Source organism: Symphalangus syndactylus, chromosome 3, assembly GCF_028878055.3.
Source record: "Symphalangus syndactylus isolate Jambi chromosome 3, NHGRI_mSymSyn1-v2.1_pri, whole genome shotgun sequence".
Lineage (NCBI taxonomy): Eukaryota > Metazoa > Chordata > Mammalia > Primates > Hylobatidae > Symphalangus > Symphalangus syndactylus.
Window position 1 is genome coordinate 101,991,548 of NC_072425.2, and position 22,430 is coordinate 102,013,977.

The window sequence follows — 22,430 nt, forward strand, 5'->3', positions numbered from 1 at the left end:
GACTGAGGGAAAAAACCTTATACACTTCAATTGTACATTCAAAACTGTCCCCTCTAGCAGATATCATTACATCCAGCCGATATCCTTACATCGTAACTAATGCCACCATCCCTCTAAAAAATAAAAAATTATCCCGGTAGTTATAGGAACGTTAGGAACTTTGCAGGAAAGCACAAAGACTGTAGAGATTACAACCACCACCTTATCCGCTGCTGAAGAGTTTGTGTGCGTGTTAAGTGTTTCGCCCAGCTCCTCCTTCCCCGGCTACAAACAGCAAACACACGAATGAGCTAGCCCGCTCTTAAACTGAAAAACCTCTCGAAGCAGGCGAGTGATGGAAGAGAGAACCTGAGGGGCGGCATGAGGGTCAAATAAAAGTTGCTTTTCAGTTCGCTCCTCCAAGCCCCGCAGCGACCGCAGGGGCGTGAGATTCCCAAAGCCACTTTCACACCTTCGGCACTAGCAAAGAGAAGCCCGAAGAGGCTGAAGTTTCCACGGAGGGCACCGTCGGGGAGACGCAGCCCGGGAGGACAGGAGGGTTGGGCTCGCTACCTCTGCACACGGGCGAGCCGGGGCTCCGTCTCTCAGGTGAGCTGCTCCTCCGGTGGCTCTCTGGGGACCGTCTCGGGCGGCCCTTGGCCCGCGGCGCCTGCTCGGCCGGGGCTGCAGCCGCCGGCGGCGTCGGGCTGGACGGGCTGGGGCCGCGGGCCGCGCCGGGCCCCGGGAGGCTGCCCAGCGAGGCGGCGGCAGCGGCGACGGGCGGGCGCGTGGGACTGTGCTGGCTGCCCCGCAAGAGCTGGTACGGCACCGTGGCGCGGATGGGCTGCAGCAGCCGGCCGGCTCCCGCAGCCGGGGCGCAGCCCACGCCGCCGCCGCCCGCACCGTTCCCGCTCCCGGCGGCGGCGACGGCGGGCGGGGACCCCGCGGCGCTGCGCCTCATCCTCTGCGACGGGGGATGAGGGGTCTGAGAGGAACTGGAGGAGGAGCAGGAGGAGGCAGTGGACATGGTGGCTCTGCGGGCCCTGGACCCCGCCGGCCGACACGGAGGCGCGGGGCGGGAGGCGCGCGAGCGTGTGGGAGCCGGCGCGATAGTGCGTGCGAGTGTGTAAGGGGGAGGGGCGGGGGTATCGCTGTGGGGGAGGAGTCTCGGGGCTCCCCCTCCCCAACGCACACCCCCGCCGCCTCGGCGAGGGGGGAGGGGAAGGCTGCGAAAACAAACGTCCAACGGCCCCAACCGCCCGGCTGGGCTCGGTGTGGCGGTCACGGCCGGCGCCGCAAGGAGCCCGGAGCCGCCGCCGCCGCCACCGCTCCAGGCATCGCGCTGACAGGGCAACCGCCCGGATCACGCAGCCCCGAGGGCCGCTCGCAGCCTTCTCCTCAGCCCTCGCGGGGCTGCACGCACAGGAGAACCCGGCAGCTGCAAGGGAGGGCCGGGACCCCTGCTTCTGGGGACCAGGGTAGAGAGAAAGGGCCTCGAGGTGCTGGCGCTCCTCGGAGTCCGCGCCACCGCATACGCCACCGCCGCCGCCGCTTCTACCCACTCCTCACTCCGAATGGCAACTAATTCTCCCCAGCCGCACCCCGCCCCCGGCACCGCCTCCCAGCGCCCAGGACCCGGCAGCCGCCGCAGCGAGCATTTCCATTGGCTTAGGCGCTCCCCACCAGAACTCGAGTGATTGGTTCTGGAATAGGAGTGAGAGAAGCAGTGTCCAGTGACAATGATGCCTCCTACTTTGAAGGCGGGGCGTGAGGGGTGGCAGCGTGAGGTGGGGGCTGTGCGCGCAGGGAGGAGCGTAAAAGTTGACAGCCTTGAGGTAAGAGCGAGACTAGGAAAGTGGGACTGTGTATGTCCTGCGCGTGTCCCGACACCCCCAGACACGCAAACGCCCCGCTAGGCAGGTTACAGGGGCTCCACCCTCCTGGGCCGTCTGTATGACTTGAGACAGAGGACACATGAGGCAAACTTTAATTTGCAAGTACACCTGCATCCGGTGGGATGTTTTAGTTAGAACCAGAAGACTGGATCTCTTCCCCTCTAATTTTAGTAAGCTGAGTTTTCGTGACCAGTAGCCTTATTAATCAAAAGAACTTCTGGTGATCAGGAGAAATGTCTGGAACCTGAATTGAACAAAGTAAAATACTTTTACAGCCTAACATATGTAGTTATGCAGTGAAAAGAGATTATCAAATTCTATGTTCCAAGATAATAACACTGAATAGCAGGGGTCAACAAGGAATTTTATGTCATTACACCATCAATTAGATATATTAATGAAGGGCGCCCCTGCCTTTTCCGAAGCAGATAGCTTCTTGGGAGGAATAAATACCAGATGTAATGTAATAATCCATTGTGGTAAATTTGTTTTTTATTCTGCAATGAAACTGAAAGGGTACAAAGATTTTGGATGACTATCAAAAACTTAAATTTACCCCACAGTAAACCAAGATTGTAAACCTTAATCAGGAGCAATTAATGTAAGGATCTTCATCGGATAACTTTCATTAATTTTCAAGAGGTTAAAAGAGAAGCAGAATGTCAAATTGGTCTACTCGTGGTGTCTGCCCACATTGACAAGCTTCCTCTGATTTCAGGCACTATAGGCAGGGGTCACTTTCACGTACAGGAGCCATCCTTCTTTTCTTCCTTTTGTGTTCAGACCAGAAAGCATACTAGGTTCAGTAAAAAAATTGATAAAACTCAATAAAAATACAAAAATTTCATGCGGTACTTCAAGTAAAACTAGCGATAGTTCCTCACTTTACCACATATTATAATAATAACTAACATTTATTCACCATGTGCCAGCCGCTATTCTAAGAACATTATGTGTGTTAATTCATTCAGTCCTCATATAATCCACAAGGTAGATACTATTGTTATCCTTACTGTGGTCTCAGTTGTGGCATAAATAAGCTGTCTTGCCTGAGATCACATAGTTAGTATATGGGGAGCTAAAAATTTCAGCCAGACAGACCAGCTCAAAAGTCTGAGGAAGCCTTCTGCTATAGTACCTGGCAGCTCAAAGCTGTGGGGTACATAATTTGTAGAGTATTTACAATGGCCCACAAATCTCATCTGTGAAATAAGTTGCCATCAGTTCAAAGGAAATTTTACAAATGAAGACAGACCACTACTTTTTTTTTGTTTTCCAGAATAACATATATTTTAATTATGAATAAAAACTTTACTCTTTCAAATTGTATATAATTGGCCTATCTCATTAATTTAAAAACTGCATTATTTTGTGTGTAAAAGAATGATAAATGATTTCTTTTCAGTGACTTTTTTCAGAATAGCAAGAACAAAAATCGGACAGATTAAAAATATGTAAAGCTAGCTAGGTGCGGTGGCTCACGCCTGTAATCCTAGCACCTTGGGAGGCCAAGGCAGACGGATCACTTGAGCTCAGGATTTGGAAACCAGCCTGGGCAACATGGCAAAACCCCATCTCTACTAAAAATACAAAAATACTAGCCGGGCGCGGTTAGGGAGGCTGAGGTGGGAGGATCCCAGGAGATCAACGCTGCAGCGAGCCTTGATCACACCACTGCACTCCAGCTTGGGTGACAGAATGACACCCTGTCTCAAAAAAAAAAAAAAGAAGAAGAAAAAAAGTTAAGGTTTTTCTTTTACATGCTGGTAAATTTCTGAGTTGTTGCTTTGATTACAGCATAGTTGCATTATAGAAATGTCATCTCTAGCTACTCCTAAATATATTTATGGAACAACCTCAACACATTAGGTTACAATAATTCTAAATTTATACTAGGTCACAATCACAATGATCAATACCTAATTTGGATCTAAAACAACGCACCTAGTCATATTTTAAGGACCTTCTGTGTTTGTTCAAATCTACCACAGCTGACTTAGACATCTAAAGCAGATCTAAATAACCCACACAGAGAAATAGAGAATTAGTATGATCTTAAAATACCATTTTCAGTTACTAGTAAGTTATTATGACCAATCTAGAAGTTCAGTCATTTCTCTTTGCTATAGAAACCTTGGTTGTCTCTTAAACCTTTATTCTCATGAAGTAAGTACTGATCTTCATATTTAAGGAATACAGGCTTCAAACAAATCAAAGGTGGCCTAAAATAAATTAAACTCAGTGCCTGCTTTCAAATGTCCATTTGTTGAGTTCTTGATAATATTTTATTCTTATTGAGGATAAAGTAAGCTCCAAGGATATATAGAAGCTTTAAGAAAATGTTCTTAGTAAATTGGAAACCCCCTAGAATGGGATGTGGATTGCTAGGCTAGAAGAGCGTTGTTATGCTACTATGCTAGCTATGGGGTAGTTAGGCCTAGTGACGATTTTCTATATTGGTTGAATGTAAGTGTAACAATCTCTGAAAATCCTATATAAGACTTAATGTTAACAATGACCTCTTACTATGTTGTCCTGTGTAAAGAAGACAAAATTGAAGGCACAATTTTGCAGCACGAGAAATACTTCTGTTTCAGTAGCCCCATGCCATGGCTATCTGTGGGACAAGGATCTACCATTAGCTAATCTGAGGTAGAATTCTTTTGTATTTACTTCTTAGTGCAAATATGGTAATAGACTACATTTTAGGTTAAATTAAAACTTGGAATCATTGGTTACATACGATTTATATGCAGTCCCATGTGGAGAGATCATAAGATGAAGAAGCCACAGAGCCCACAGAGCTACCAAAACCTTCCTCTTCTAGCTCCATCTGGGTTTGCCTGGCTGAGCATCCAAGGCCCATCTAAATCTGAGAGGCAGTCCAGGCTGTCAGTATTTGCAATGAGGTCATGGCTGGGAGAGAACACTAAACAGATCTGCACTGATGTTCATGTTAAGCTGATTAAACTCTCTTGTAGATTGATTCCTAATAGAAACAACAACAAAAAAGCCTTGACTGAATTTTTGTGCCTGGCAGATGCTTAAATTAAACTCCTTACTGCTTGTGACAGCCTACGTGCACCTTTGCACTAGGTGTTCCCTCTGCCTGAGAGGTTCTTGCCCAGATATCCACATGGCTTGCTCACTCATTTCCATCAGGTCTTTACTCAAATGTCACCACCTTTATGATGAGAGCTTTCCTGAACACTTTTTTAAAAATTGTAAGCACCCCTCGGCTTTTCCTGCTCTTTATCCTACTCTTTTTCCAGAGTACTTATCAGCATCCAAACCTAATATATTATAATTATTTTTTTGTTTTGTCTGTCTAGAATAGAACAGCCATGAAGTGAAGACTTTTTATCAGTTTTATAACTGCTGAATCTCCACAACAGTGCTTAGTGTATGGTAGATGATCAATAAATATTTGTTTAATGTTGTTAAGAGTGGCAAATTTTAGCCAGTGTTTATCTTATGAACTAAAACTTGTGCTTTTCCTCAGGAAAAAAAAATCTAACAGGTGTATCTCTGCTACAAAAGCATAGTCACAGAGTAGAAAAATATCTGATGTGGCTACTGTAAACCACACAGATATTTGTATTGAAGCTGCCATTCAAAAAGATAGAATACCTTGTATTATGGTTGTTAGACCTACTGGCTCCTGGAGGCTCATCAGAGCTTGAAAATGGAAAATGGGGGCCAGGCGTATTCCCAACTACTGACAAGGCTGAGGCAGAGGACTGCTTGAGCACAGTAGTTTGAGGTTACAGTGAGCTATGACTGCGCCACTGCACTCCAGCCTGGGTGACAGAGTGGGAACCTATCTTCAAAAAAAGGAAAATAGAACTGGCAATGGAGAAAAGGCATTAAAAAAAAAGGACAACTGAAATAAACAGAGAAAACTGAAGAGGATCACTTAAGGAGTGACATCTGCTGATTGGTATTTAGTTCTATCTCACTATTAAGAAGAGCTATTCTCAAGAGGCCTGTGTAAAGGAAGTGAAAATAAATGATAATTAAGTAGACAAGACTATTATATGTAAATAATGAAAACTTTGTTTCCAAAAGAAGTTCAGAAGAAACAATAGTAATAGATATTTTATTTTTAACTGGTAAGGTCATCCAGAATAAGTGTACAGTTACTTCTCAAAAATAGAAAACAGTAATGAAAACCACTGGTTTTTCAGTTTTCATCTCCATAGCAGCTCCAATCGTCAACTATGATGCCAGTGGCACCTCCAATGCATCTTAAGCTGATGCATAATACTCTCACCATTTAACTAAAAGACTATGTTGTATAAAGTCAGCACATTCACAGGTAAAACTTGGGGGCCAAAGAACTATAAATATTCTCTTTCCATGCTGTGACATTCTATTTGTTTTAGTCCCAAACAGAGTGTTCATAATACCTGAAAGCAACAGTAGTGCTATGAAGGGAATGTGTTCGATTATAATAATGTTATTTTTTTAATGAGAGTTTAAAGTCATTAAAGTATGTCATAGGTTTCTTCCTATGTGGTCAAATCTTATTTTTTGCCACATGAGTAAGTGTGTTGAGGGACTGTTGTTAGGGTGCCATCAATTCATCAGCAGTGCTGGACTAGAGAAGTTTCTTTTTTTTTTTTTTTTTTATTATACTTTAGTGTTTTAGGGTACATGTGCACAATGTGCAGGTTTGTTACATATGTATCCATGTGCCATGTTGATTTCCTGCACCCATTAACTCGTGATTTAGCATTAGGTGTATCTCCTAATGCTGTCCCTCCCCCCTCCCCCGACCCCACAACAGTCCCTGGAGTGTGATGTTCCCCTTCCTGTGTCCATGAGTTCTCATTGTTCAATTCCCACCTATGAGTGAGAACATGCGGTGTTTGGTTTTTTGTCCTTGCGATAGTTTACTGAGAATGATGTTTTCCAGTTTCATCCATGTCCCTACAAAGGACACGAACTCATCATTTTTTATGGCTGCATAGTATTCCATGGTGTATATGTGCCACATTTTCTTAGTCCAGTCTATCGTTGTTGGACATTTGGGTTGGTTCCAACTCTTTGCTATTGTGAATAGTGCCGCAATAAACATACGTGTGCATGTGTCTTTATAGCAGCCTGATTTATAGTCCTTTGGGTATATACCCAGTAATGGGATGGCTGGGTCAAATGGTATTTCTAGTTCGAGATCCCTGAGGAATCGCCACACTGACTTCCACAATGGTTGAACTAGTTTACAGTCCCACCAACAGTGTAAAAGTGTTCCTATTTCTCCACATCCTCTCCAGCATCTGTTGTTTCCTGATTTTTTAATGATGGCCATTCTAACTGGTGTGAGATGGTATCTCACTGTGGTTTTGATTTGCATTTCTCTGATGGCCAGTGATGATGAGCATTTCTTCATGTGTTTTTTGGCTGCATAAATGTCTTCTTTTGAGAAGTGTCTGTTCATGTCCTCTGCCCACTTTTTGATGGGGTTGTTTGTTTTTTTCTTGTAAATTTGTTTGAGTTCATTGTAGATTCTGGATATTAGCCCTTTGTCAGATGAGTAGGTTGCAAAAATTTTCTCCCATTCTGTAGGTTGCCTGTTCACTCTGATGGTAGTTTCTTTTGCTGTGCAGAAGCTCTTTAGTTTAATGAGATCCCATTTGTCAATTTTGGCTTTTGTTGCCATTGCTTTTGGTGTTTTAGACATGAAGTCCTTGCCCACGCCTATGTCCTGAATGGTATTGCCTAGGTTTTCTTGTAGGATTTTAATGGTTTTAGGTCTAACATATAAGTCTTTAATCCATCTTGAATTAATTTTTGTATAAGGTGAAAGGAAGGGATCCAGTTTCAGCTTTCTACATATGGCTAGCCAGTTTTCCCAGCACCATTTATTAAATAGGGAATCCTTTCCCCATTTCTTGTTTTTGTCAGGTTTGTCAAAGATCAGATAGTTGTAGATATGTGGCATCATTTCTGAGGGCTCTGTTCTGTTCCATTGATCTATGTCTCTGTTGTGGTACCAGTACCATGCTGTTTTGGTTACTGTAGCCTTGTAGTATAGTTTGATGTCAAGTAGCGTGATGCCTCCAGCTTTGTTCTTTTGGCTTAGGATTGACTTGGCGATGCGGGCTCTTTTTTGGTTCCATATGAACTTTAAAGTAGTTTTTTCCAATTCTGTGAAGAAAGTCATTGGTAGCTTGATGGGGATGGCATTGAATCTATAAATTACCTTGGGCAGTATGGCCATTTTCACGATATTGATTCTTCCAACCCATGAGCATGGAATGTTCTTCCATTTGTTTGTATCCTCTTTTATTTCATTGAGTAGTGGTTTGTAGTTCTCCTTGAAGAGGTCCTTCACATCCCTTGTAAGTTGGATTCCTAGGTATTTTATTCTCTTTGAAGCAATTGTGAATGGGAGTTCACTCATGATTTGGCTCTCTGTTTGTCTGTTATTGGTGTACAAGAATGCTTGTGATTTTTGTACATTGATTTTGTATCCTGAGACTTTGCTGAAGTTGCTAATCAGCTTAAGGAGGTTTTGGGCTGAGACAATGGGGTTTTCTAGATATACAATCATGTCATCTGCAAACAGGGACAATTTGACTTCCTCTTTTCCTAATTGAATACCCTTTATTTCCTTCTCCTGCCTGATTGCTCTGGCCAGAACTTCCAGCACTATGTTGAATAGGAGCGGTGAGAGAGGGCATCCCTGTCTTGTGCCAGTTTTCAGAGGGAATGCTTCTAGTTTTTGCCCATTCAGTATGATATTGGCTGTGGGTTTGTCGTAGATAGCTCTTATTATTTTGAGATACATCCCATCAATACCTAATTTATTGAGTTTTTAGCATGAAGGGTTGTTGAATTTTGTCAAAGGCCTTTTCTGCATCTATTGAGATAATCATGTGGTTTTTGTCTTTGGTTCTGTTTATATGCTGGATTACATTTATTGATTTGCGTATGTTGAACCAGCCTTGCATCCCAGGGATGAAGCCCACTTGATTATGGTGGATAAGCTTTTTGATGTGCTGCTGGATTCGGTTTGCCAGTATTTTATTGAGGATTTTTGTGTCAATGTTCATCAAGGATATTGGTCTGAAATTCTCTTTTTTGGTTATGTCTCTGCCAGGCTTTGGTATCAGGACGATGCTGGCTTCGTAAAATGTGTTAGGGAGGATTCCCTCTTTTTCTATCGATTGGAATAGTTTCAGAAGGAATGGTACCAGTTCCTCCTTGTACCTCTGGTAGAATTCAGCTGTGAATCCATCAGGTCCTGGACTCTTTTTGGTTGGTAAGCTATTGATTGTTGCCACAGTTTCAGAACCTGTTATTGGTCTATTCAGAGATTCAAATTCTTCCTGGTTTAGTCTTGGGAGGGTGTATTTGTCGAGGAATTTATCCATTTCTTCTAGATTTTCTAGTTTATTTGCATAGAGGTGTTTGTAGTATTCTCTGATGGTAGATTGTATTTCTGTGGGAACGGTGGTGATATCCCCTTTTTCGTTTTTTATTGCATCTATTTGATTCTTCTCTCTTTTCTTCTTTATTAGTCTTGCTAGCGGTCCATCAATCTTTTGATCTTTTCAAAAAACCAGCTCCTGGATTCATTAATTTTTTGAAGGGTTTTTTGTGTCTCTATTTCCTTCAGTTCTGCTCTGATTTTAGTTATTTCTAGCCTTCTGCTAGCTTTTGAATATGTTTGCTCTTGCTTTTCTAGTTCTTTTAATTGTGATGTTAGGGTGTCAATTTTGGATCTTTCCTGCTTTCTCTTGTGGGCATTTAGTGCTATAAATTTCCCTCTACACACTGCTTTGAACGTGTCCCAGAGATTCTGGTATGTTGTGTCTTTGTTCTCGTTGGTTTCAAAGAACATCTTTATTTCTGCCTTCATTTCATTATGTACCCAATAGTCATTCAGGAGCAGGTTGTTCAGTTTCCATGTAGTTGAGTGGTTTTGAGTGAGTTTCTTAATCCTGAGTTCTAGTTTGATTGCACTGTGGTCTGAGAGACAGTTTGTTATAATTTCTGTTCTTTTACATTTGCTGAGGAGAGCTTTACTTCCAACTATGTGGTCAATTTTGGAATAGGTGTGGTGTGGTGCTGAAAAAAATGTATATTCTGTTGATTTGGGGTGGAGAGTTCTGTAGATGTCTATTAGGTCCACTTTATGTAGAGCTGAGTTCAATTCCTGGATATCCTTGTTAACTTTCTGTCTCGTTGATCTGTCTAATGTTGACAGTGGGGTGTTAAACTCTCCCATTATTATTGTGTGGGAGTTTAAGTCCCTTTGTAGGTCACTGAGGACTTGCTTTATGAATCTGGGTGCTCCTGTGTTGGGTGCATATATATTTAGGATAGTTAGCTCTTCTTGTTGAATTGATCCCTTTACCATTATGTAATGGCCTTCTTTGTCTCTTTTGATCTTTGTTGGTTTAAAGTCTATTTTATCAGAGACTAGGATTGCAACCCCTGCCTTTTTTTGTTTTCCAGTTGCTTGATAGATCTTCCTCCATCCCTTTATTTTGAGTCTATGTGTGTCTCTGCCCGTGAGTTGGGTTTCCTGAATACAGCACACTGATGGGTCCTGACTCCTTATCCAGTTTGCCAGTCTGTGTCTTTTGATTGGAGCATTTAGCACATTTACATTAAACGTTAATATTATTATGTGTGAATCTGATCCTGTCATTATGATGTTAGTTGGTTATTTTGCTCGTTAGTTGCTATAGTTTCTTCCTAGCCTTGATGGTCTTTACAATTTGGCGTGTTTTTGCAGTGGCTGGTACCGGTTGATCCTTTCCATGTTAGTGCTTCCTTCAGGAGCTCTTTTAGGGCAGGCCTGGTGGTGACAAAATCACTCAGCATTTGCTTGTCTGTAAAGTATTTTATTTCTCCTTCACTTATGAAGCTTAGTTTGGCGGGATAGGAAATTCTGGGTTGAAAATTCTTTTCTTTAAGAATGTTGAATATCGGCCCCCACTCTCTTCTGGCTTATAGAGTTTCTGCTGAGAGATCAGCTGTTAGTCTGATGGGCTTCCCTTTGTGGGTAACCCGACCTTTCTCTCTGGCTGCCTTAACATTTTTTCCTTCATTTCAACTTTGGTGAATCTGACAATTATGTGTCTTGGAGTTGCTCTTCTCGAGGAGTATCTTTGTGGCGTTCTCTGTATTTCCTGAATCTGAATGCTGGCCTGCTTTGCTAGATTGGGGAAGTTCTCCTGGATAATATCTTGCAGAGTGTTTTCCAACTTGGTTCCATTCTCCCTGTCATTTTCAGGTACACCAATCAGACGTAGGTTTGGTCTTTTCACATAGTCCCAAATTTCTTGGAGGCTTTGTTCATTTCTTTTTATTCTTTTTTCTCTCAACTTCCCTTCTCTCTTCATTTCATTCATTTCATCTTCCATCAGCGATACCCTTTCTTCCAGTTGATCGCATCTGCTACTGAGGCTTCTGCAATCTTCGCGTAATTCTCGAAACTTGGCTTTCAGCTCCATCAGCTCCTTTAAGCCCTTCTCTCCATTGGTTATTCTAGTTATCCATTCTTCTAATTTTTTTTCAAAGTTTTTAACTTCTTTGCTATTGTTTTGAATTTCCTCCCGTAGCTCAGAGTAGTTTGATCGTCTGAAGCCTTCTTCTCTCAACTCGTCAACGTCATCCTCCATCCAGCTTTGTTCCGTTGCTGGTGAGGAACTGCGTTCCTTTGGAGGAGGAGAGGTGCTCTGTTTTTTAGAGTTTCCAGTTTTTGTGCTCTGTTTTTTCCCCATCTTTGTGGTTGTATCTACATTTTGTCTTTGATGATGGTGATGTACAGATGGGTTTTTGGTGTGGATGTCCTTTCTGTTTGTTAGTTTTCCTTCTACCAGACAGGACCCTCAGCTGCAGGTCTGTTGGAGTTTACTAGAGGTCCACTCCAGACCCTGTTTGGCTGGGTGTCAGCAGCGGTGGCTGCAGAACAGCGGATTTTCGTGAGACCACAAATTCAGCTGTCTGATAGTTCCTCTGAAATTTTTGTCTCAGAGGAGTACCCGGCTGAATGAGGTGTCAGTCTGTCCCTACTGGGGTGGTGCCTCCCAGTTAGGCTTCTCAGGGGTGAGGGACCCACTTTAGGAGGCAGTCTGTCCCTTCTCAGATCTCCAGCTGCGTGCTGGGCTACTCTCTTCAAAGCTGTCAGTCAGACAGGGACATTTAAGTCTGTGGAGGTTCTTGCTGAGTTTGTTTGTCTGTGCCCTGCCCCCAGAGGTGGAGCCTACAGAGGCAGGCAGGCCTCCTTGAGCTGTGGTGGGCTCCACCCAGTTCGAGCTTCCTGGCTGCTTTGTTTACCTAAACAAGCCTGGGCAATGGCGGGCGCCCCTCCCCCAGCCTCGTTGCCGCCTTGCAGCTTGATCTCAGACTGCTGTGCTAGCAATCAGCGAGACTCCGTGGGCATAGGACCCTCCGAGCCAGGTGCGGGATACAATCTCCTAGTGTGCCGTTTTCCAGGCCCGTTGGAAAAGCGCAGTATTAGGATGGGACTGACCCGCTATTCCAGGTGCCATCTGTTTCCCCTTTCTTTGACTAGGAAAGGGAACTCCCTGACCCCTTGCGCTTCCCGAGTGAGGCAATGCCTCGCCCTGCTTTGGCTCGTGCACAGTGCGCTTCACCGACTGTCCTGCACCCACTGTTAGGCACTCCCTAGTGAGATGAAACTGGTACCTCAAGCAGAAATGCAGAAATCATCCATCTTCTGTGTCGCTGGGGCTGGGAGCTGGAGACCGGAGCTGTTCCTATTCGGCCATCTTGGCTCCACCCCCGAGAAGTTTCTTTTTATTATTTTAAACTTTTTGAAACACAATTTTCAGAGTGCCCTACTCAGTATCTTATTGAAAAGGTCCATATTAATGCCCCTAATAAGGCTAAATGGGGGCTTAGTAGCAACAATACTAGCAGCAAGCCATAGCAACTCCTTATTAGGTTAATTATTGAATGTTTTTGAAGTGTCAGACACTGTTTTACACTCAGTAGGGTTTACCTGTTCTCACACCTTGGTAAATAGGAGTAAAAAGATATGCTGACAAAGCTAAAGCCATATCTACAGATTTGCCTTACATAAAAAAGATGTAAATAGAGTATTATGGAAGTGAAGGAAAGGAAAGCTCACTTGAGAAAAGGCTTCAGGAAGAAGAGTATGAAGAAGTCATGTAGGTAGGAATGCACAAAACCAGGCAGAAGATGACCAAACAGTTTGCCTTTGACTGATGGTTAATGGAAGATAAGTCTTAGCCTGTTGATGACAGGTCATGAAGGCCCTTTGTTGCCAGGTAAGGTCTGCACTTTATTGGATATGCAGTGAGGAGCTGTTCAAGATTCTTGAATGGGTGGAGAGAACATGAGTGGAGCTGTGCTTTATGAAGATTAATGCAAGAATAGCTTAAAACATGAATTAGAGATTGATGGTTGGAAGATGATGTAGAAGGTTTAGAGAATACTCCACATTAGTTTAGGTAGCTTGAGTTAGGGGAATGACAAAGGACATGGAGAGTGAAATAAGGTGAAAGTCATGCTCCTTCTCAGCTGATGATCATGTGGACTTTGAAAAGAGAACGCCAGACAGTTCTGAAGATTCAAGCTTGGATGCCTGAGAAGATAGTCATGGCTTTAACACAAACAAGGCAGCTAAGAGAAGGAGGAGGTTTGGTGAAAAGATAATGAGTTCAGCTATAAATAAAATAACCAGAGAATATTCAAATGGAGACAGCTTTTAAATGACAGTGAAGTTGAGAAGACAAGAGATACAGATTTGGGGGCTATCCATGTCCACATGGTAGTTGAAGCCATGGTCACAAATGAATTTGGCAAATGAGAAAAGCATAGAAATGAAAAGAAGGTGAAAAACAAAATTGTGAAAATGTATACATGAGTCATGGAGGGAAAAGTAAAAAACAAAACAAAAAAACCGAAAGAAAACAATACTAGAAAAGAAGGCAGGGCAGAAGTACTCCTTAACAAAATAGAGTTCAGGGTCTCAGAAAATAAGTTTGGTAGCTGCTTCATGGGTCATCTGACAAACTAATATCCCTCTTCTCTGAAAACCAATCCTCCCTCAACACATAGAGGGTTTGGGCCTGACAGCTATGTATGTACCAAATAACCTTGCCCCTCTGGCCATGGTTGATTTCACCAGAGTTCAACAGCTGACCAAAGCTGGGCCAATTAAATTTTCTCCTTTGGGAATCTGAAATTAAGAAATAAAATGTTTTTCTATAAAGAATTGTGCATAGAGTGGCCATTTTCTGTCATGGGCACAGAGAAGCAGAGGACACCTGCCTTCTGAGAGAAAAGAATGAAGTGACTTACAGAAAGAAGGAGAAATCACACCAGGTGACCAGAAAGAGGGAGAGAGCCTGAGAGGAAGTTCACTTTCCCACGATGATTATTTGGTTTCTTATGCATTTTATTGAATCCTCCAAAACCACCCTGACTGCAGACCCATTCCTACTGATACATCTCCACTATAGTCCCACCATCAAATCTATGATTTTCTCAACATTTGGATCAATTTCTTTTTCCTTTCTGTACAGGTAATACATGTTCTCCTTTCCTATCAAAAGCCATCTTCTCCACTTCTGATTTAAATTCCGTCCCTCTTGTCTCTCAGAACTTCATTTCTGCAGTTATTATCTCCATCTTCTTCATCATCAAATTATTGATTTTTCCCAGTAATGTTTGAACATGCTGTTATGCCAACATTTATTTTAAAAGGCAAAACAAAAATTCTTCTGCCATCCCTTTCCATCTACGGTCCAAATTCTTTGATCTTGTCACAGCAACAGTTCTTGACAGAGATGTCTACATATTACTTCTGATATCCTATTTAATCCTATTAATCTACTATTTTCCTATTTAGTCTATTCCAATCTGGCTTCATGCCACCGAAAACTGCTAATCAATATCAACTGCCTCCATATTGCCAGACCCGGTGGATAGTTCTGGGACCTCTTCCTATTCCAGCTTTTAGCAGCTTTTAGCAGGCTCAGTTCTTTAAAAAAATCTCTTCTATAGGAGTCTGGGACACCGTACTCACCTGTTCTGTTTCCTACTTCTCTAACCACTACTGCTCAGTGCTCTTCAGGTTCTTCCTCCTCTAGTTCCTTCTAAAAATTGGGCTCTATTCTCTGCTTGCTTCTCTATAAACTCACCTTCTTGGTAATCTTAGACATTCTCATGGCTTTAAATACTACAAAATGCTGGCAACTCCTAAATGAAACTCTCCAGCCCAGACATTTCCTCCAAGATTCATGTTTGCATATCCAGTTACCTGCTTGATACATCAAGTCCCCATGAATACTTGAAATGAATGTGTCTAAAATGGGCCTAAAATCTTAATTTCCATATTCCTGCTTTCTCTTAACCTCTGAGAAAATTGTCCCCATTTTTCCCCATTTCAGTAAATGGTTTCACCATCTACTCAGTTATTCCAAACAATAAACCTAGACAATATTTTTGATTTCTCATTTTTCTCCCCACCATCACCCCCTCCAACCCATCAGCTAGTCCTCTCATTTGTTCTTAATAATTAGATGTCTAATCCATCCACTTCTCTCTATCTCTTCTGCTATTACATTAAGTCAAACTACTGTCATCTCTTACCTAATCTATTGCTGCAGCTACTCAACTTGTCCCCCAGCTTCTACTCTTGCCTTCTTTAATTTAGTTTCTACTTATTAGTCAGGGTAAACTTGGAAATATGTTGAGCCACGTTTCCTGCTTAAAAATGATCAGTGTTGGGCGGGCGCGGTGGCTCACGCGTGTAATCCCAGCACTCTGGGGGGTCAAGAGATCGAGACCATCCTGGCCAACATGGTGAAGCCCCGTTTCTACTAAAAATACAAAAATTAGCTGGGCATGGTGGCACGTGCCTGTAGTCCAGCTACTCGGGAGGCAGAGGCAGGAGAATCGCTTGAACCAGGGAGGTGGAGGTTGCAGTGAGCCGAGATCGTGCCACTGCCCTCCAGCCTGGCAACAGGGTGAGACTCCGTCTCAAAAAAAAAAAAAAAAAAAAAAAAAAAAAAAAAAAAAAAAAAAGATTTGGTTTCTTCCAATAACTTTGCAATGAAATCCAAATTCCTTAAAATAGCTTAAAAGGCCTGACCTGGCCTGACTACTTTTGCTCTACTCTTCTCCTCCCCTTCTCGGTTCTAGCCACAATGCCTCCTTTCACTTCCCCCGAAACACTCCTGCATGACCTGCATACAGGTGTATCCTCAGCCTAAATCACTTCTACCTCCCTGCTCCTCAATTCCCTTGAAATGCCATGTCTTAGAATGTCCTTCCGGAGTCCTCACCCATCACTAATAATCTATAATAATCTATCATTAAGTCAGTTTTTTCCATCTATTTTGCTCATTAAAAGTTGTCAATACACATTTGTTTACCTCCTAATGGCAAGTCTTTCCTACTAGATTGTAAAGTCTCTAGAGGCAGCGACCTTGTTTGTCTCTTCTGTTCACTACTTGATCACTTAATACCTATGTAGTTCCTAGGATATACCACGTGTTCAATAATTACTTGTTATAACTTTACTTGTTGCTGATGGCTTCATTGTTTATTATTCCAGTCCTTGTACAGTTCTACTATACTTTCTGTGGGAGAGTTTCCTATAGTGTTATACTCAGATCCCTTTCATCATGTCAACAATTTGAGTAGGTTTCTGCTGTTATGTCAAATGACCACTAATTGATGCAGCTTTTAAAAGGATAAGGTGATAAGCAATGTCACATGCTGCTGAATGGAAAAGCAGGTTAAGAGCTAAGCAAAAAGCACTGGATCTCATCACTGATCATCTTCAAGCCAATAGTGTCCATAAAATATGGCCCAATCGAAGCCAGATTACAACTAAGTTAACAAGATGAGTATGAAGGTAGATGCATCAATGCAGAATATTCCTTTTAAGAGTTTAACACTTAGAATAAGGCATGACATAAAATGGGATCTTGGGGTTGAGCAGAGCCAAAGAAAGTACACGTTAGTTTAGTTTAAAAGAAAAGAGAGGCCAGGTGCGGTGGCTCACACCTGTAATCCCAACACTTTGGGAGGGCAAGGCAGGCAGAATATCTGAGGTCGGGAGTTTGAGACCAGCCTGACCAACATGGAGAAACCCAATCTCTACTAAAAATACAAAATTAGCCGGGCGTGGTGGCCCATGCTGTAATCCCAGCTACTTGGGAGGCTGAGTCAGGAGAATAGCTTCAACCCGGGAGGCGGAGGTTGTGGTTAGCCGAGATCACACCATTGCACTCTGTCTCAAAAAAAAAGAAAAAAGAAAAGAGAAAATATTCCTATTGATATACCCATAAGCTAAAGAAGCCAAAGGAGAAAAAAATCAAGAAGTGTTTGAATGGGGAGGAAGATTAATAGATTTAGTTTCCATTAGCATTAAAGGATTTGATCAAGAGCACAACATTGACAAAAAGGCACAATGTTTCCACTTCTACTACAGGAAGGAAGGAGGATAAGAGGTCAAAAATAACACAAAGTTTTGGATAGAGCAAAGGGAAGTTGAGTGTGGCCACTTCAGAAGGTAGCAAAGTCATCTACAAACCAATTGTCAAGGAGAAGATCAGAATCTCTTGAAAGACTTTTCTGAACCATACTTCCAACCCTTCATTCCATCCCTTACCTCCCTGCCCAAGACTTGCTTTCCACTACCACCATAGCAGACACTCACTGCTACAAAAGGCCATAGTGGCTGATTAAGTGTGCCTTACTTCTTAGATGGTGCTATGGTTTGAATGTTTGTCCTTTCCAAAACTCACGTTGAATTTTTTTTCTTTCTTTCTGCCCCCACCCCCTCATGTTGAAATTTAATTGTCATTGTAATAGTATTAAGAGGTGGCACCTTTAAGTGGTGATTAGGTCATGAGGACTCTGCCCTTATGAATGGATTATTGCCATTATCATGGGAGTGGGTTCACTATTGCAGGAGGGGGTTCACCCCCCTTATTCATTCTCTCTCTCTTTCTTTTTGCTCTTCCAGCATGTGACACCTTCTGCCATGAGATGATGCCACAATAAGAACCTCACCAACTGCTGGCACCTTGATACTGGACTTCACAGCCTCCAGAATAGTGAGCCAGTAAGTTTCTGTTCATTATAAATTACCCAGTCTGTAGTATCATTTTAAATTATCCAGCCCATGGTATTCTGTTACAGCAGCACAAAACAAATACAGGTAGGGTGGAGTAGAAAACAGTGCAATCAGTGGAGAGTAAGATAGTCAGAAGTGAATATAGGGTTGAAGAGCTCTGGCATCATGAGGAATATGATAAGAAAACAAAACTGTATTTTCCTAACGTGTCAGATCATCAGGCATATCTGGGTCCCTTGCTAAAAATACAGATTTCAGTCCCCTTTCCTGGAGAGTCTAATTCAGCTGGTCTGCTGGTGGGAGGGTTAGGATTGTATAATTTTTAACAAGTTCCTCAGGTGATCTTTATGATCAGGCAAATTTGCAAAACAGTAGATTTGAAATAAATGAAAGTTTACCAAGTATAATTGCAGGCCCAAAATATCATCTCCATTTTCAGCCAAATACATAGAAACATTGATACCTGACATCAATTCATGGAAATTACCAAAAGAAAACAGCTTTTAAAATTCTACCTGTAGAATTTTTTTAAAAAAAATCTAAGAGGTCTATTCATTTCACATGATTGGTATCTAATTCTATGGTTCCAAATAATCTACAGTGGTGTTTAAAAATATAAGACTAGGTTATAGATTTTTTTTATTATAGCAAATTTCATTGAGGAAAAGGGAAATGGACCTGACTGGCTAACAGTTATTATTTATAATATAATAATGAGTCAGATATTTTAAAGCCTGTTCTGCTTCTAGTTTGCTTAGCTCCCAGATTAATAAACTAAACATAGTAAAATCTAAGAATGCAACTTGATCTTATCCATTCCTAACATTTTTAAACAAAATCTTGAGCACACTAGCAGTACAGCAGCTGAGAATAGATATGGGTCCTTGAAAAATTTCTTTCCATTTCCTCCTAGAAAAAGTGATTTGTATTGATACACAATAGTCGCAGCCCAAACTGCTTTCTGGGACCACAAAGCCCCTCTAATTTGTACCAGTTTTTCTCCATTCTAGTTGGTCCTGACCATCAGGTATAAATTAGTGCTAAATCAATATTAGCCGATACGTCCCCAGGTGTGGGAAGTGAGGAAACCTGATCACATGAGCAAACAACCCTTCCTGGCTACAATTAAAATAAGGTGGCTATTATTATACCGTGCGGGAAAAAGAATTTTTTTGTTGTTTGTTTTTTAATCAATCTTATGCCATCTTAATTTGTATTAACTTGATATAGTGATATCAGTCATCAGTTAGAATCCATTTTTAGTTATAGATTTCCTACCAACCTTCACACTTTTTTTCATTCTTTTATGGGGCCTCCTCTTCCCCTTCCAACTTCTTCTCACCCCCAGCCATGCCATGTGCCTTGCCCCACACCCTTTTTCATTTCTAGCACTACTTACTTAAGTGGTTGAGTGGAGGAGCCCAGGGAAGTAGGTTTACATACCTGCTTTAATTGCTCACCTTGGGCGGAGCAGTGTCCTAAATAAACTTCAGTTTTGCCACAGCATCATTACTCAACAAAGTATTTTTACAAGTGTCACTTAATAATACAAAAATAAATAAGGCACTTAAACTTGTTATTGAGGAAAGAAGCTTTAGCTGCCCACTTTCTGTACTCAGGGTCCAATCTCGCTTCACTTGTTCTTAGAAAACTCTTCAGGAGTTTTCTTTAAAGAAAATCAGTTAGAGCGTAAGTGCTGTGAGTCAGGTCTAAGTAGCTTTACCCTTGAAAGGATTAGCTCCTTTGTTAATTATCAATAACAAGGAATTTTGTCATTTTTCTCAATACTTTCCAGTCATAACTATTCATAGTGTAACTATGTACTCAATGGTTTCATAAATATCAAAACATATATGTGTAGTACTTAGCCATAGATGGGAAGAGAAACAAATGTTCAAAATTCCAAGGAAATGATGTGACTCTGCATGATTTTTTCCCTATTTCCTGGGTTTTACAGAAACTTCACAGAACTTTTAAAAGCGCTTTCACATCTATGGCCTTTTTGTTTCACCACAACAATTCTGTGACGTTAGAACATGTGTGCTGTCTCCATTTGCCAGATGGGGAAATGGAGGCCCACAACCTTGGCTGGGGTCACAGATAGCACATGAGAAACTAGAAGCAGAAGCCAGGTCTTCTGATTCTTTCACTATAAAAATTGGGTGACTTTTTTCCCCAGTGTTTTTTCTTCACTATAAAAATTCCCTCTGTAGCAAGAGCCAGGGATGTAATTGAGAGGCATGGATCTTTTCCATGTTGGTCACTGAAAGACCTGTGAGCTAATAGTATATGCAAGAGAGGACACTTACTGCCTAAGAGATTGATTACCTACATTCAAGGCAACCCGATGATGCACCCTGATAAGAGAAGGGCCTGTCTAAAGGTCCTAATTTGTTTTAAATATCCAGAGTTCCTGATAGGAAGTCAGGGTGTGGAAATTATGTATCCAACTTTTGGCTAATTGTCTCCATATCCTCACCTTCACAGATGTCTTTCAAGCATTGATAATTACAGCTTTCAGACCAAAAGCCTACAAATTCATAATCCACACAGATGACATACTAAAATCTACTCAAACTTCTAAGTGTGAAGACAATTTCAGGACTTACATTAAGAGAAAACTGCTTAAAAAGAGGTACCCTTTATTTCTATGTCATAGCTATACTTTACCACATAGATGTGAGATGGTTTCACCTTGATCTGAGGAAGTGCACATAAATTTATTTGCCTCTAAATGTAATCAAAATTAACAAAACAAGTAACTAAAAAGAAAGAGTGTATAGATAACACCATAGGAGTAAAACTGACTCAAATTAATGAAACCAACTTGAAACAATGAAGGAGCTGCTTCTAAGTAAGATAAAGAATCAGAACCAAGAAATAAGTACAGCACAGAAAAGTAGTCATCCTTGTCATGATGGCCTACAAGTACAACCCGAGTTACTTACTTACATCATAGAATTTACATCGTAAGTTCTTTTTAAGAATTCAAGCCAAGCATTGTGGCTCACACCTGTAATCCCAACAACTTGGGAGGCTGAGGCAGGAGGGATTGCTTGAGACAAGAAGTTTGAGACCAGCCTGGGCAATGTATTAAGACCCCATGTCTAAAAAAATAATTTAAAAACTTGCCAAGCATGGTGGTGCATGGCTATAGTCCCAGCTATTTGGGAGCCTGAGGCAGAATGATCACTTGATTCCAGGAGTTTGAGGCTGCACTGAGCTATGATAGTGCCACTGCACTCCAGCCTGAGTGAGATCCCATGTCTGCAAAAAAAAACAAAATGAAAAGAAAAGAAGGAAAGGAGAAAGGAAAAAGAAAAAGAGAAGTTAAGAGAGAGAGAAAGAAAGAAATTAAAATAAGAATCCAGCAAGTTCCTGCTATAGTGGCATCAACATAACAATAAATAAGGTGTACTCTTATACCTTACACTACAATGTCTATCACCACCCAGAGCAATTATAATAAATCCTGCCTAATTTAGGGTCCCACAATTTAGGATAGTCTTACATTTAATAAAGAATTATGAATGTAGATGCTAGAAAAAGTCAAATGATTTAGCTTTATTTAGTTTGCAGAAGAAGTTCAAGGAGGGGTTAGTCATGGCCTTCAGGTATATTTAGTGCCACAGATATTGGTGTTTGGGGATTTTTCATCATAGAAAGAATGTAAGGAAATTAGTTAAAGATTTAAGAGGAACAAGGTAAATAAAAGCATATGCTCAGCATTCACACTGCTATGCACTCTATGTATTTTATCTCATGGAATCTTCACAGATACCCTGCAAGACTGATAGAAACCAAGAATGAGGAGGTAGAAAAGTCAAGGTCAAAGTCAAAGGTCAAAGTCCTTTACCTGGTATTTGGTCTTAGGGTTTGTTTACTTCCAGAGTCTGTGCTACAGGACCAAGTCACTGTAATGCTACATTGGGCAGTGTTATGAAATCTTCTGCTCTCATTACATTCAAGAATAGTTTCTAGAGACATATATCTAGGATAGTGATATAGTCCTATCTGAAAATAGAAAAATGGACTATATTCCTCTGAGGCCACCTTCAGCCCTGCAATTTTAGATTAAAATTCAGATCAATAGAGCTTTAGTCCAAGGCTTTTACTGGGCACATTTTTTTAATCATTAAAGATCTGAGGCCTATAGCATGAGTAAGACTTTAGCTATTTATATTTAAAGTTTCCTCCACCTACTTAAATATCCAACATTAAGAAATTAGTCTAATAGAGTATATCCATATAATGGAATTTTGTGTTATTGTTAGAATTATGTGGAAGAAATTTTAATGACATAAGAAAATGTCAATGATATATTATCAAGTGAATTTGAAAAACCAGAAAAACCAAACTCAACTGTAAAGTATGTTTCTAATTGAATGTAAATATATATTTACACATGCATATATAAAAACAAGCGAGAGGACACATGCCAAAACATTAATAGTGGT

At 41.5% G+C, this 22,430-nt stretch overlaps 1 protein-coding gene and 1 long non-coding RNA gene across 5 annotated transcripts in view; one reads left to right on the forward strand and one right to left on the reverse strand.

Moving 5' to 3' along the window:
• Positions 1 to 1,563, reverse strand: part of GLCCI1 (glucocorticoid induced 1) — a 127,129-nt gene extending 125,566 nt beyond the window's left edge. For 2 of the 3 annotated variants that reach the window (XM_055272601.2, XM_055272600.2), the window contains exon 1: positions 553 to 1,155. In XM_055272601.2, the coding sequence (XP_055128576.1) occupies positions 553 to 1,006 (454 nt within the window). In that variant the 5' untranslated portion in view covers positions 1,007 to 1,155. Of the gene's footprint in view, positions 1 to 552 lie in introns of all 3 variants that reach the window. The other variant, XM_055272599.1, reaches the window with a different exon arrangement.
• The window catches only part of LOC129479466 (uncharacterized), a 30,866-nt gene continuing 8,707 nt past the window's right edge, over positions 272 to 22,430 (forward strand). Inside the window, exons 1-3 of one of the 2 annotated variants that reach the window (XR_010120278.1) lie at positions 272 to 588; positions 17,863 to 17,961; positions 20,461 to 20,608. This is a non-coding gene — a long non-coding RNA (uncharacterized lncRNA). Of the gene's footprint in view, positions 589 to 1,701; positions 1,815 to 17,862; positions 17,962 to 20,460; positions 20,609 to 22,430 lie in introns of those variants that run through there. The other variant, XR_008656689.2, reaches the window with a different exon arrangement.